The sequence below is a fragment of the Pteronotus mesoamericanus genome, unplaced genomic scaffold (genome assembly GCF_021234165.1).
Source record: "Pteronotus mesoamericanus isolate MK-2021 breed Mesoamerican mustached bat unplaced genomic scaffold, CSHL_Meso_final scaffold_118, whole genome shotgun sequence".
Lineage (NCBI taxonomy): Eukaryota > Metazoa > Chordata > Mammalia > Chiroptera > Mormoopidae > Pteronotus > Pteronotus mesoamericanus.
The window spans coordinates 12608808-12622398 of NW_026555301.1; the positions used below are offsets into that span (position 1 = coordinate 12608808).

Below are 13591 nucleotides of genomic sequence, written 5' to 3' on the forward strand. Positions count from 1 at the left end.
ACTTAAAAATATGTATAATTAAAACAGTTCTGCTTTTCCTAACAATCTTCCCTAGTCATTTCTATGTGTGATGGTGTTACTTATTTTTGCTATAAAAGGATACACATGGTTTTTATAGCTCTGGAGAGCTTCAAACACATTTAAGTACCCCTTTACTGATACCCCACCAATAGAATAAAATTTCCATTTGGCACTAAAAATATCCATTCACTTTTCCCATCAGTTGAATAGCAAATGTTCATCCAGTTAGGAGTAAACAGACTGACAGGAAGTAATGAGTTGTGTACTATCTGTAGTGACAGGCAATTTTCCCCCATGTTAATTACTGCTTAAATTAAGAGGAAAGGGAACTAAAATAATGCTGCCAACCATATTACCCCACTTCACTGCCTGGGTGACCTAATAGCTCTCTCTTGCTCTCTGACCAGCAGGTTAAAAATTTAAGTGCTCAGACAGTAAATGGAACATGTTTCATTTATCAATACTTCAGGACTGGTGGTTTCCAAGAGACCAAGAATGTTGGTGCTGACACAAAAACACATGTGGAATATGAAATGCACTTTGTTGAAAAAATAGTTTCTGTCTTAAAAAAACCCCCCAAAACCAAGGGCAAATGAGTCAAAGAAGATCTAGGCCACACTTGGCCATCTTCCCAGTTGCTTCTCCCTTGACAAAAGTCTCCCCGTTTCCTTCTAAGGGAAGGTAAGCAGGCTTACGTCCATGAGGGCAGCATTGATGTAGTTGCTGCTCTCCCCGTCAATGGTGATGAGGAAAGGCAGGCAGCGGTCTGGGGGCAGGACGTCCATGCACCGGTTTTTCTCATGGTTCCGGGGCAGAAGTGCAATGCTGCAGTCTTCCACACGTAGCGTTGGCGTTACCATGTTCAGGGTCTACGTGACAAAACACAGACACACAGGGAAGAGAATGCCGGAGAGCATATTGTCTCAATTCAGGCTTCATATCCAAGTTTCTTGTAGCCTAAGTACAAGATGGTCCCCTCCGGCACCTTCCCCCCGTAGCCCCACTTACACTGTTACATTTTTATTTCTCTTTTGTCTTTAGATTTTGCCTACAGAGAGTGACTAGACACCTGGGCACTTGGGAGAAGGAGGTTGGGCAGAGTTTGGTCTAGAGCCAGGTACATGTAGACCAAATGTGAGTATGAGGAACTCTTGCCAAGCAGCACTCTGAATGTATCTTGCTTGTTTTGGCTGCACCCATGTGGCACTGTGGAACTGCCTGGTGTCTGCTTTTAAAGTGGGGAAATGACGTTGCTAGGGCAGTGGCTCTCAACCAGGTAGCTTTGACCTCATGGGGCACTGGCAATGTCTACACATGTTTTTGGTGGTTATAACTGAAGTGGTGGAGGTCTCCTGGCACACAGCTGGTAGAGGCCAGGGATGCTGCTAACCATCCAACAAGACAGCCCCCATAGCAAAGAATTATCAAGCCCCAAATATCAATATTGCTGATGTTGAGAAACCCCATATTGCATCAATGGTTTAAAATCTGACTTAGATATATTTCTTGAGGGGCAAAGTCACAGCCATTTGCCTCTCCCGTTAGCATGACTTACCCGGAATTCCTCTTTAATCTGGCTTGAATTTGTCTGTGGATCCAGTTTGTTCATGTCATAATACAGAGACCTAACTTGGGATGCAGGGATGGAGGTGTCTCCACAAAGACAGGCTTCTAGGATGGCATCATGAATAAACACGTATTGTTCCTGGGGAAGCAGATGGGATGAGTTAGTCATAGAGAAGCCAGGGTAACTGAGAGATCCAGAGGAGGGAAGACAGCTCCACATGGTCTAGGAGATGGAGCAGTGTTCGGACCCAGAGAAATCAGTTGCGAGGACCTGGCTGCTGGCGGCGGTGCTGCTCCCCACATGGCACAGCCAGTATGTTGCTGAATGGACATGTGTGACAGTTCAACGGAGGAAGAGACAAACGGGCGCAGTCCAAGTATTGTGTAGACTGACTAAAACCAATTGGTCACTGATAAATACCAGAGCAAGTACTGTAACGCTAGAGTAACTGTGGCTGCAATACTTCTGTAATTCTGGTCCCATGAGTTTGAAAGTTAGTATTTTAGATGAGGAAATGAGTTGAATCTTACCTATTTATAATAAAAGGAGAATTTGCCAACCAAATTAATAATGCAAAGCCGGCCCAGGCAAACTTGACATCACTGTGAAAAAACAGTTTTGAGCACTTTGAACTACTTATTTTGAAACATTAATTAATGTGATGATTACAAAAGTCCTTACACGTCCAGAGAAGAGCACTTGTTTGTACACACAGTAAGCCCACAGTTTAAAAATGGGTCCTCTGATTAGGAAATGGCACTGACTTTCCCTAAAATTAATTACTAAAGTTTTATCATAACTTTTAATTATGTGAGATGTAAAAGTCTCACTACTTTTTATTTTAATTTCTATAAATAACCAGGACTCTTCATTCTCAAAAACAGCCCACTGCTATTAAATGTCGCCTCAAAAAAGGGGTTCATGTAAGAAAGTGGATGAGGCAAAATTGGATTAACTGTAAAGTATATTAAAATACATTAATATCATTATTATACTTAAAACAAAGAATCCATATTCAAAAGGAAGAATATCTCATGAACGTAGCATTTATAGTTTCTGCTGTTTTTCTTCATGTTAACTAAAAAAAAAAAAAAAATAGATTTCCCAGTGGGTTGTGTGAACTTTATGCACAATCAAAAAGCAATGGTTCTTTCTGTTCCTCTTTTACTTCAGGAATCCTATTTAAAACAATAAAATATTTGTAAAAATATGAATTTTCTAGGAGCAGGATGTAACGCTTTTCCTCAAAAACTTAAATTCTTGATATACCTGGAATTCTAGTTGATAGAAGTATTATACTAATTGGCACAGAGCGCTCCTACAAAACTGGTAAATTCCCATGATGTCAGGCCACTGGTCAGAACCTTTAGGGACCAGAAGAACACAATGTACAGAGATTAACCTTGGGCCACTTGGCAAATGTATGGCTATTCTCAGGAGATGTCTTGCTCTGGTTACAAGCCAGTCTATAAGACAAAAAGAAATGGTATTGGACACCCGAAGCCTTAACGTAGAGAGTCTACTGGGCTCTTTGACACAGAAACACAGAAGATTTAGGCTCCTGGCTGCAGATTCTGGAGACTTGTGGCCTCTTTGTTTGTATAGGAAAGGAAAACAAAAGGAAGAAGGGAGAAAGGAAAGAGAGTCAGCCAGGAATATCACTTCTTCTTTTAGGTAGTTTCAGAGAGAGAACTGCCAGTGTTCCTTTCCCCCTTGGCTCTGCAGGGTGGGGATGCAGAAGCAGCCCGTGGACCAGCCCAAGAATGGATGGGGACTGATGGGGAGGGAGCACAGTACCTCTGTCTGCACCATGTTCACTCTCCGTGACCGCAGCTCCCTGACACAGTTGTAGATGTCCACCACCCCTTCCCGTTCCGCCATGTCCAACATGATGTCGATAACGATGAAACAGCCGGTCCTTCCGGCACCAGCACTGAATGGAGAGAGATGTCTTTTAGAGGAGGGATAAGGACCCTTGTGCCACAGCTTTTTTTTTTAAAAAAAAATCTTATGATGGTGAAATTCACATCACATAAAGCAAACCATTTCAAGTGTGCAATTCAGTGGTATTTCACACATTCACAGTAATGTGCAACCATCACCTCTATTGGGCTCCTAAGCATTTTTAGCACCCAAAGGAGACCCGCACCCATTGCCCACTGTGCTTCCTTCTAGAGGCTCAGGGTGCGCTACCTACCTGCAGTGCACCACCAATGGGCCTGCGTTGGGCGGGCTCTTGGATTTGACCTGCCGGACGAATCCCAGCAGCCCTGTGGCATGGTAAGGGACCCCATGATCCGGCCAGCCAGTGAAGTGAAACTGTCTGATCTCTCGGATTTCATGGACGCCCCTCTGCCATTATCAGTCAGCACAATGCAGGAAGAGAACAGAGGAAAACACATGATGAGCAACCAGGAAAGCATCAAGTACCCCTCAGCAGTCAGTAAGCCTAGGGTTAGAACCTATGAATTGTTGGGAACAAGGTCATTCTTAGATTTCACACATACTTTGAAAACCTCATTGCAGGCAGGAAGATATTTGCGGGGTGAAGGGGAGGTGATGTTTGGGGAAAATGCTAATTGACAGGTACAATTTCAGCAAATGGATGGATCTCTTTGACTCTTTGAAATTCCTTTCTAAAAAGTAGATTCAGTTAACAGTTTATGTATCCCTTAGATCCTGCTGAGTGAGGTGTGAGCTCAGAGAGAAAGAGGCACAGAACAGGGACCTGAGGAATTAAAGAGTATCTATGTGCTCAAGAGGTCAGCTACTAAAATGCAAGACCCTTGTTCTCTCCCTTCTGTATTCTGGTTCCTTTGTCCCAGGTCCTTGAGGAGGGCACACACTGTGGGTGCACAGAGAATGTCACTAGAAGAACGGATGAGGATTACTTTGCAACTACATACGTCAGAGAGCTAATTTTCATTTGCAACTCATTTTGTTAGATTTATCTTTTTATTTATTTTCATATTTTTACTAGTTCATTTTTATTGTATCTTTTCCATAACCATTTATGCTTGCTATATCCCCTTCCCCCACCCATGCTTTCCTCCCCACAAGCGCCACACTTTTCTGTGTCCATGAGTTCTTTCTCTGTTTCTTTTGTGCTTAATCCGTCTACCCCCCATATCCGCTTCCCCAGAGCTGTCATCCTGCTCTCTATGTATAAGTCTGTCTCTATTTTGCTTGTTAGTTCAGTTTGTTCACTAGATCCCACAAATGAGTGAAATCATATGGTTTTGTGTTTCTCTCACTTGCTTATTTCACTTAGCATAACGCTCTCCACATCCATCCATGTTGTCACAAAGGGTAAAATTTTCTTCTTTTTTTAGGGCCAAGTAGTATTCCATGTAATTGTACCAAAGCTGTTTCATCCACTCATCTACTGATGGACACTTGGGCTGCTTCCAGATCTTTGTTATTGTAAATAATGCTGCAATGAACATAGGGGTGCATACATTCTTTCAAATTAGTGTTTTGGATTTCTTCAGATAAATTCTCAGAATTGGAATTATTAAAATGTCCATACCACCCAAAGCAACCTACAGATTCAACACAATTTCTACCAGGATACCAATGGTGTATTTCACAGAACTAGAATATCTCCAAAATTTATATGGAACCACAAAAGACCCTGAAAAGCCATAGCCAATTTTGAGTAAGAAGAACAATATTGGGGGTATCATGTTACCTGATATCAAACTATACTAAGAGGCCAAAGGAATCAAAATAGCATGGCACTAGCATCAAAACAGACATATAGATCAATGGAACAGGAGAGAAAGCCCAGAAATAAACCAATGCTTTTATAGTCAATTAATATTTGACAGAGGAGTCAAAAATATACTATGGGATAAAGACAGTTTATTCAATAAATGGTGCTGGAAAAATTGGGGAGATACATGTGGAAAAATAGAACTAGACCACTTTCTTATCACACACAAGTATAAATTCAAAATGGATTAAAGATTGAAGTATTAGACTCAAAACCATAAAAATCCTAGAAGAAAACATAGGCGGTGAAATCTCAGACATTGCTTGTAGCAATGTTTTTTTCTGATATATCTCCTCAGGCAATGGAAACAAAAGAAAGAGGAAACAAATGCGGCTACATCAAAGTGAAAAGTTTACACAGCAAAGGAAGCTATCCACAAAACGAAAAAAGACCCACTGAATGGAAGAACATATTGGCCAATGATACATCTGATAAGGCAGCAGTCTCTAACCTTTTTGGCACCAGGGACTGGTTTCATGGAAGACAATTTTCCCACAAACTGGGGTTGAGGGGGTAGGGAGTACTGGAGACAGGAGCACGGAGCTCAGGCGGTAATGCGAGCGAACCTTCACCTGCGCACCCACCACTTACCTGCTACTGTAAAGCCTGGCTGCTAACAGGCCACAGACTGGCACCAGTCCTCAGACCCTGGGGTTGGGGACCCCTGTGATAAGGGGCTAATAACCAAAATTTATAAAGTAATTATAACTCAATACTAAAAAAATCCAGTTAAAAAATGGGCAAAGGGCCTGCACAGACACTTCCCCAGAGGGGAGATACAGATGGCCAGAAGACATAGGGAAAGATGCTCAATGTCACTGATCATCAGAGAAGGGCAAATTAAAACCACAATGTGATAGCACCTCACACTGGTCAGAACGGCTATCATAATAAATCAACAAACAAGTGCTAGCAAGGATGTGGAGTAAGGGGAACGCTTCTGCACTGTTGGTGGGAACACAGATTGGTGCAGCCAATGTGAAAAGCAGTATGGAGTTACCTAAAAAAATTAAAAATAGATTTCTCTTTTTAAATCAGGTAAGTATTTAATCCATTCACTGACCATCTCAGTGAATGTGACGCTTCCTTCAGGTATGATGCTAGGTGCTGGGGCCACAGAGATAGTCAGACAGTGTCTGCCGTCTTCAAGAGGTTGTCCCGGCTGGCTTGTGGGAAACAGGCATGTGAGCAAATACATACCATGGAAATCAGATTTTGCTGGAATTCTATATTGGATCAGTAAGTTGAAGTGGGAGAGATGTCTGCCACTAAAGTGAAGGTCGGGCAGAAGGAAAAAGACTTTAAGGTTTTGCTTTTAAAAAATTTACTGTGTTTGAGAATAATTAAGTTGATTTATAGCCATCATTTTTTTTTTTGGTAGTTATGAGCCTGTCTAATAAGACTGTGTCTTAAAGTCAAAGTCTGTATTGAAAACAAAAATTACTTCCAGAATCAAGGCTGGATATAAATTTGAGATCAAATTAAATTTTCTCCCGTCTCTCATTTGATGACTGTTTACTGAATACCATTTCTGCGCTAGGCCCTGGGTTTGGTTTTATTTATTTTAACATTAAATATCCACTAACCTTATCACATTAACCATCAGTCATTGTTCCCACATATTTAGTGAGCAAAGAAGAAATTCAGAGTTTTATGTGCTTTGAAAGACTGGAAGAAGTCAACAATTATAGATTTTAAGATAAGGCTTGATTGCTGTAAGTATATTAATATGTCTCAATTTAATTACCCACAAATGTTGAAGCTTCATAACTCTTTGAAAATCATGCACTTTTTTTTTTTTTAAATCCTCACCCAAGGACACACCCATTGATTTCAGAGAGAGGGGAAGGGAGGGAGAAAGAGAGGAAGAGAAATATCGTTGTGAGAGAGGAACATCAATCGGTTGCCTTTCGTATTCTGTATGTGGGATGATGCCCAACCAACTGAATCACACCTGCCAGGGCAAAAAAACATGCTATTCTTTAGTGGAGTTTAAGCATTAAGGAATTAAGCCATCAGGTACTCACAAATGAAAGTTAAACTGTTATCTGCTAAATATGCTCTATGACCCCGGATAACATTACAAGGTGGTTAGGAGACCATATTTCTTTTTTCTTTTTTTTTATTGACTATGCTATTAGAATTGTCCTATTTTTTTCTCCCCTATATCTCCCTCCACCCTGCACCCTCCTTCTTCCAGCATTCCCCCCACCCTTAGTTCTTGTTCATGGGTCATACACATAAGTTCTTCTGCTTCCCATTCCCTATGCTGTTCTTAACCTCCTCCTGTCTAGTTAGTATCTGCCGATTATGCTTCTTGTTTCCTGTACCTTCCCCCTTCCCCTTCCCCTTCCTGCTGATATCCTTCCAATGTGATCTCCATTTCTGTGATTCTGTTTCTGTTCTAGTTCTTTGCTTAGGTTGTTTTTGTTTTAGGTTCAGTGACCATGGCCACAACTGGAAAGTCCCAAAATCTCCATCAGAAGGCAAAGGGTTGAACTGGGTCACCCTCTTAACCCCTAGAGAGCTCCCCTGGCTTTATATCTGATGACTGGGCCAGTGGTTTTTCCACACAATGGGGAAGCCTATAATATGTCTTTATTTATTCTGAAGACCACCAGTGGGCATTTCCCTGCCTGCCCTCTGACCATATACCGTTCTTTTTTATTTATTTTTATTTTTTCAGAACCTTCCCTCCTAGCTTTGCTAGATTTCAACTCCAGCATCCTCAAATCCCAAATTCCATCCATCATGAGATGGGTCCCCAACCAATCTCTTTAAGACTCACTTTCCAAGCAAGTTAAATGCCAGATTCTGGGATGTAGAAAACCTTTTCCCAAAATAAACCTTCACCTTCTTATATGTTCAAGATTAGCAAAGAAAATTTCTTCCATGATTAATGATTATAGCACAAATACTTCCCAATTTGATATCATTATTTTTTGTTTATTTTTCATTATAACAAGTATTAATGCAATACAAAAAGTTATATTCACTTCATTTTCCCATGTAATTTAATGGGAAAGAAGAACTCAAGGCATACAATAGTGCCTTGCAAAAAGTGTGTACTTAATAAATATCTGAGGAAAGAATGAATGACTAAGTGCATGCTTTGTTTTTTGAGGCAGCAGGATCATATTCCCACAGCTTTCTCTGAGTCACAAACACCTCCTAGGTAGAGAGAACTCAGCAGCCATTGTCAACTTCCTTTCTGGAAGGATAGAAAGGGATAGATTCATCAGACAGCCTAGATCCATGGAGACTTTTGAGCTGTCTTCTTCCTGACACAATGGGCACTACTATACCTTATTTAATATCTGTTTAGCTTTGAGTCATCAGCTACGTGGGAAAGGAAAGATGAGAATCCTATGCAAAAACAGGACTCATCAGTTTCAAATTGCAACATGCCTTCTTGTTTTGCAGAGTGGAGCCCAAATACATTTTTCACCTTAGGTCCCTTGATACAACATACTCTCAAAACAGAATCAGAACTGCAGGACTCTCAAAGTTTATGCCTGACTGTTTTTTTCCCCTCCTCTAATGAGAAAGTTTTGAATTTACAAGAAGTGCTCCACGGAAGCGCTAATGATTTGTTTTCCTTAAAGATTCCAATTGCCCAGTTAGAAAATCACTAACTTGTCATTTTGATTTCCCCAAATGCCAGAATAAGTTCCTTGTACTTCCCCTTCACTACCTCTTAGCTAGCTGTCTGATGACTAAAATAACTGGATATTTCTAAAACATTTCTGTGCAACTGGGGATGTAGGAGAGTACAAGAAGTTAAAAAAAAAAAGCAAAGAACCAAATAAACCCTTTAGCATCAGAGATGCATTTTCAGCTTATTAGAGAGCTGACTACAATTCACAGAGCTCCTTGTTTAAGTGATGGCTTTGGATGATGTTTTTTTTTAAGAAAAAATATTAAGGGTCTTTTATTGCAATCTGTTTTAATGTAGTTATTCATGAGAGCTCTTGCCAAGAGCCATACAGAAATCTTCCATACTTCTCCCGCCCCAATCCTGCCTAAAAAGAAAAAACAAAAACAAAAACAAAACACAACAAAAAACCCCCCTGACATCAAAGGGTGAGGCTCAGAACTTGAAAAACTGAGGCAGCTAGAACTCCATATTCTTTGAAGTCCCTAAGCCTCCTGCCTGCTTATTAAGAAAGGACAGGCTAAGAAAAAAATTGTATGAGAAACAGATTAAAATAAAGTCTTTTCAGCCTTGTGATTCTATAACAAATATAGATTTGAAACCCAAGATAGGTAACTCAAAACATAAGGGTAAATTAGCCAATAAGAAGATGCATTTTCCTTGATTTCCTAAACTGGCTTTGCATATCGAAAAAGTGCACTTAGATGCAGTGCGAACACAGAGTAGAGAAGAAGGCCAAAAACCAACTGCCCAGCAGCCCACTGCAGCCCACGTCCACAAGGGGACCTGCTACTGTTAAGTGAGCGCAAGCTTTCATTGAACAAATTTGCAACAAAATTGCTATGTCAAGAGTAGTGGTGCAGACTCAGATCTGGAGAATCGGCCCTTAATTGAAGTCTGTAGACCTCAGACATGAAATCATGTGTTCCCTTTGCTGAAGACAAGATGAGGAGGATTGGAAGGCAGAGTTTCGCAGCCATATCATCTCCACTTTCCCCACAGCCTACCTATGACACTTCTCTGGATGGACTGCAGTTTGCTTCACTTCCGGCCCCTCCCTATGTCAGCAGAAAGAGGGGGAATAAGGAAATTCCCTGTTATGCCCTACAGTGCTTCCCAGAGAAGCCCCATCCATGCACATGGGATGAGGCAGAGGAGAGCCAAAGCAGAGCGTTCACGACCCAGCACCAGCAAGTACAAAAGGCTGAAACCAGCATGGGAGTGAGTATGAATGAAGGTGCTGGTTCATGCAAGAGTATCTTATGTTTCCAGGTAAGTCGCTGCTACCTGGAAAATCCACCAGTCTGTATGAAGCCAGAGGCCTGAAAAGCCTCGGAAGTAGAGGGATTCCAGGAGGAGTTAACCTCAGTCTCAATACTGATACTAACTCACTGCTGGGAAACCCATATGGACATACAACATGAAGGCATTTATCAAACTGTCTGTGAACAAAGAGAGAGAGATGGCTGAACAATATCAACCAGGTTAAAAAGAAAAAGGAAATAGACAGATAGGCATTACCTTTTGGTTTAGTTGCAAAATATACTCTTATGAAATGGGAATGATTTGCTTCAAAGATGAAACTGAGCTGTCATAGAATCAGAGAGCGAGATGAAGTCTTGAGAAATTACTAGATAGAGTGTACCTGCATTCAGGTGTGACCATGTATAAATTATCCTAGTAAGTTAATGAGGCTAGTGCCACTGTCTGACCATGGCTTTTCAAAGTACATAGTGTGAAAACTTACCTTTTCAACAGCAAATGTTCTTATCACATATTCTGCCAGTAGTTCTGTTTCTATAAGGGTAACTTTAATGTCTTTATATATCTCTGTGTCGTCTGGCCAGTATTTGCAGCATTTGACCTTTAGAAAACACAAAGGAAATAAAGGGTTTAGGATTTTTTTTCCAGTTTCCCAAATGATAGGTCACAGTATGGTTTATATAATAAAATTTGCACACAAAAATAGAATTTAAGCTGTACGCTACAGAGCAAGGTTTTTTTGTCTTTTTTTAAGATCATGTATGCTTTTCTTCTCTCCGCAGAAAAAAACAAAATTTGAGTTATAGGAGAAGTAAAGCTTAGGAAAATGGTCTAAAGTTAACAAGTTGTATTTATACTGCAAATATCCCAGTTACAGTAACCATTCATTTCCTGTTTATCTCTACTTAGGGAATGGCCTGGAAAAATAAACTATGAAAGGTAGTTTGCAATATTTTAGCTTCTTTGAATTTTAAATTCCTTCTCGTTTTAGGAATCGATTGAACATTTTTGAGGAATGAGCAGGAAATCAAAACCAACAGTAAGGTTAGATTTTTTTTCTGAAAAAGGAAAGAGCCCTGTGGTTTTCCCAAGCTGGAATTACAGATTTATTTTAATCTAAGTAAAGTCAATATACAAAACCTGGTAAAAGAGGAACACAGTCTTTCCATATTACTGGAAGCCTCTAATCTAAGGATTTTTCAGGTGGAAGAAATTTGTTAGACCTGGCCCCTCCAGGTAATTTATTTATTTATTTATTTTTAGAGCAGGAGGAGGCTGGGCGGGGCCATGGAGCTGTCCTCAGGTGCTGTCCTCAGGCTCTGTCCTTAGCCTCTGCTGCTCTGTCTTGAATTTCTGTCACCACTTCTCCATGGATAAACCTCTGGCTGCATTTCTCCAAGTGCTGAATTCGATTCTCACTTCTTTTGTGGGCATCGCCCTTGCAAGGCCTGCTAATTCTTAGTCCCACATCAACTGCTCTCCTTCTAATTCCCAGTGTTAATGACACTACAGTCCTCCCAGCTACCCAGGCACAATATCAGTGATTACATCTCCAAAATCCAACCAACTGCTAAGTGTAAGACATTTCTGAAATATCTCTAATGTGTTTTCCAACTTTTTATTCGCTTTGCCACAATCTTAGTTCAGGCTTTTCATGAATATTCTATGCATGTGAGTACCAGAAAAACCCTTCCAAAGGGTAATGCCAATGGCATTTACTTGCTCTGCTCAATAAGCCTCTATTTCCAACTACTGCTTATGAAATTAAATAGAAATTACATTTGGCCCAGCATCTAAGGATCTTTCTGACTTCACCACAACTACCGTTTTTACCTTGATCTTTTACTATCATTTCTATCCACTTACGTTCAGAAATAAGTGGTTTGCATGATCCCCAAACAGACCTCATGATCTAGGCTCCTAATCATGCCATTCCTTCTGTTTAGAATGTTCTCCTCATACCCATACATAACCTAGCTGAAAAATTTATCCTTTCTTCAAAGTATATCTCAAATGCCACACCCTTTCAAAGTCTTTCCTTAATAGATGTGAGCCCTCTCTTTCTGATCCTTGATGAAATGTGCATGTTCTGCTAGGATGCTTGATACCTGCTTATTACCTGCCAGCATGTACAGGGCATTGTATTGTTTATTTCTGCAAACCCTGCAACATCTACCATTGTGTCCCATACACACTAAATGTACAATAGTTACGTGTAGAACTGAATTTCACAGAGAAAATCATAGGGTCAGTGTAGGAAAGAAGATCGCAGATTGGGAAAGTTCACCAAAAGAAATATGGACTGAGGCCTTTTTCAGGATGCCAAGTACCTTGGTACACTAATGCTTCCAGTGTGGAACTGTCTGGCCATCATCTTGGCCGCGTCTTTATGAATGTTTCTAGCAGCCGATTCAGTGAGGTTTTAGATAAGACCTACAACCTCAACGTGGCAAGATAGATGTAAGTCAGACACACTAGGAGTTGCAGATGCAGTGTGGCATAAGACAAAGATGGTCCCTACCCTCACTAAATTTTTAGTTTCCATTGGGAATCATTTTTTTTTCTCATGAGAATGTTATCTGTAACTTTACAAAGTATAAATACTTACACATATTATAATTTATCCATAATATTTCAAAGATTTTCATCATGGATCTAAAATATTCTGGAATAAAAGAGAGCTATAATTTGTTCAGTTCCTTTCCTGGGTGCTAAGTGAATCTGAGCAGAGCATGCATATTTGTGGAGATGTCTAATTTGATAGCAACCCTGATTTCACTTACAGAATGTCTAATTACTTTCGCCATGCTAATTAACAAGATGCTTTTGTGGTCCTCTGTATTGGGGGACTTGTTTTTACCTTTTTTGTGACTTCAATTATGCAAGCAGAAAATAGTGGATAGGTATAAAAATTACAAATATATATGTGTACTTCTAAAATTAAGCAAATCTCAGTATAATGAATATAAAATTAAAAAACCCATATATTTCTCTGGAAAGTATGAGAACAAAACACACACACACCTGCAACCTATCTCATACTAGGTGTGTCTTATATAATAGAAGTACCTCATCAGGATGCAACTCATATAGGACACATATCACTTTCTATTTTATCTCCATTCCTCTCTGCCCCCAATTTTCAATAAATATATATGTGTTTGTGTGTGTAGGGGTGCTCCAAGTAGTGGAGTCAGGGAAAAGAAAAGCCCCTATAATGTATCTAAGGCTGAGTTCTCTTTGAGGCTGTTCTTCCAATTCCCTTGCGCTAGCGCGTGGGTTCCTTGGGAAACCTGCTCTTACTGTGCCC

The 13591-nt window shown here is 40.3% G+C and overlaps 1 protein-coding gene across 2 annotated transcripts in view; it reads right to left on the minus strand.

Moving 5' to 3' along the window:
* PTPRM (protein tyrosine phosphatase receptor type M) overlaps positions 1-13591 on the minus strand; it is an 820882-nt gene that overhangs the window by 24186 nt on the left and 783105 nt on the right. For both annotated transcript variants that reach the window (XM_054587385.1, XM_054587386.1), the window contains 5 exons: positions 10766-10882; positions 3786-3940; positions 3386-3521; positions 1577-1726; positions 717-890 (listed from right to left, as the gene is read on the minus strand). In XM_054587385.1, the coding sequence (XP_054443360.1) occupies positions 717-890; positions 1577-1726; positions 3386-3521; positions 3786-3940; positions 10766-10882 (732 nt within the window). The remainder of the gene's footprint in view (positions 1-716; positions 891-1576; positions 1727-3385; positions 3522-3785; positions 3941-10765; positions 10883-13591) is intronic.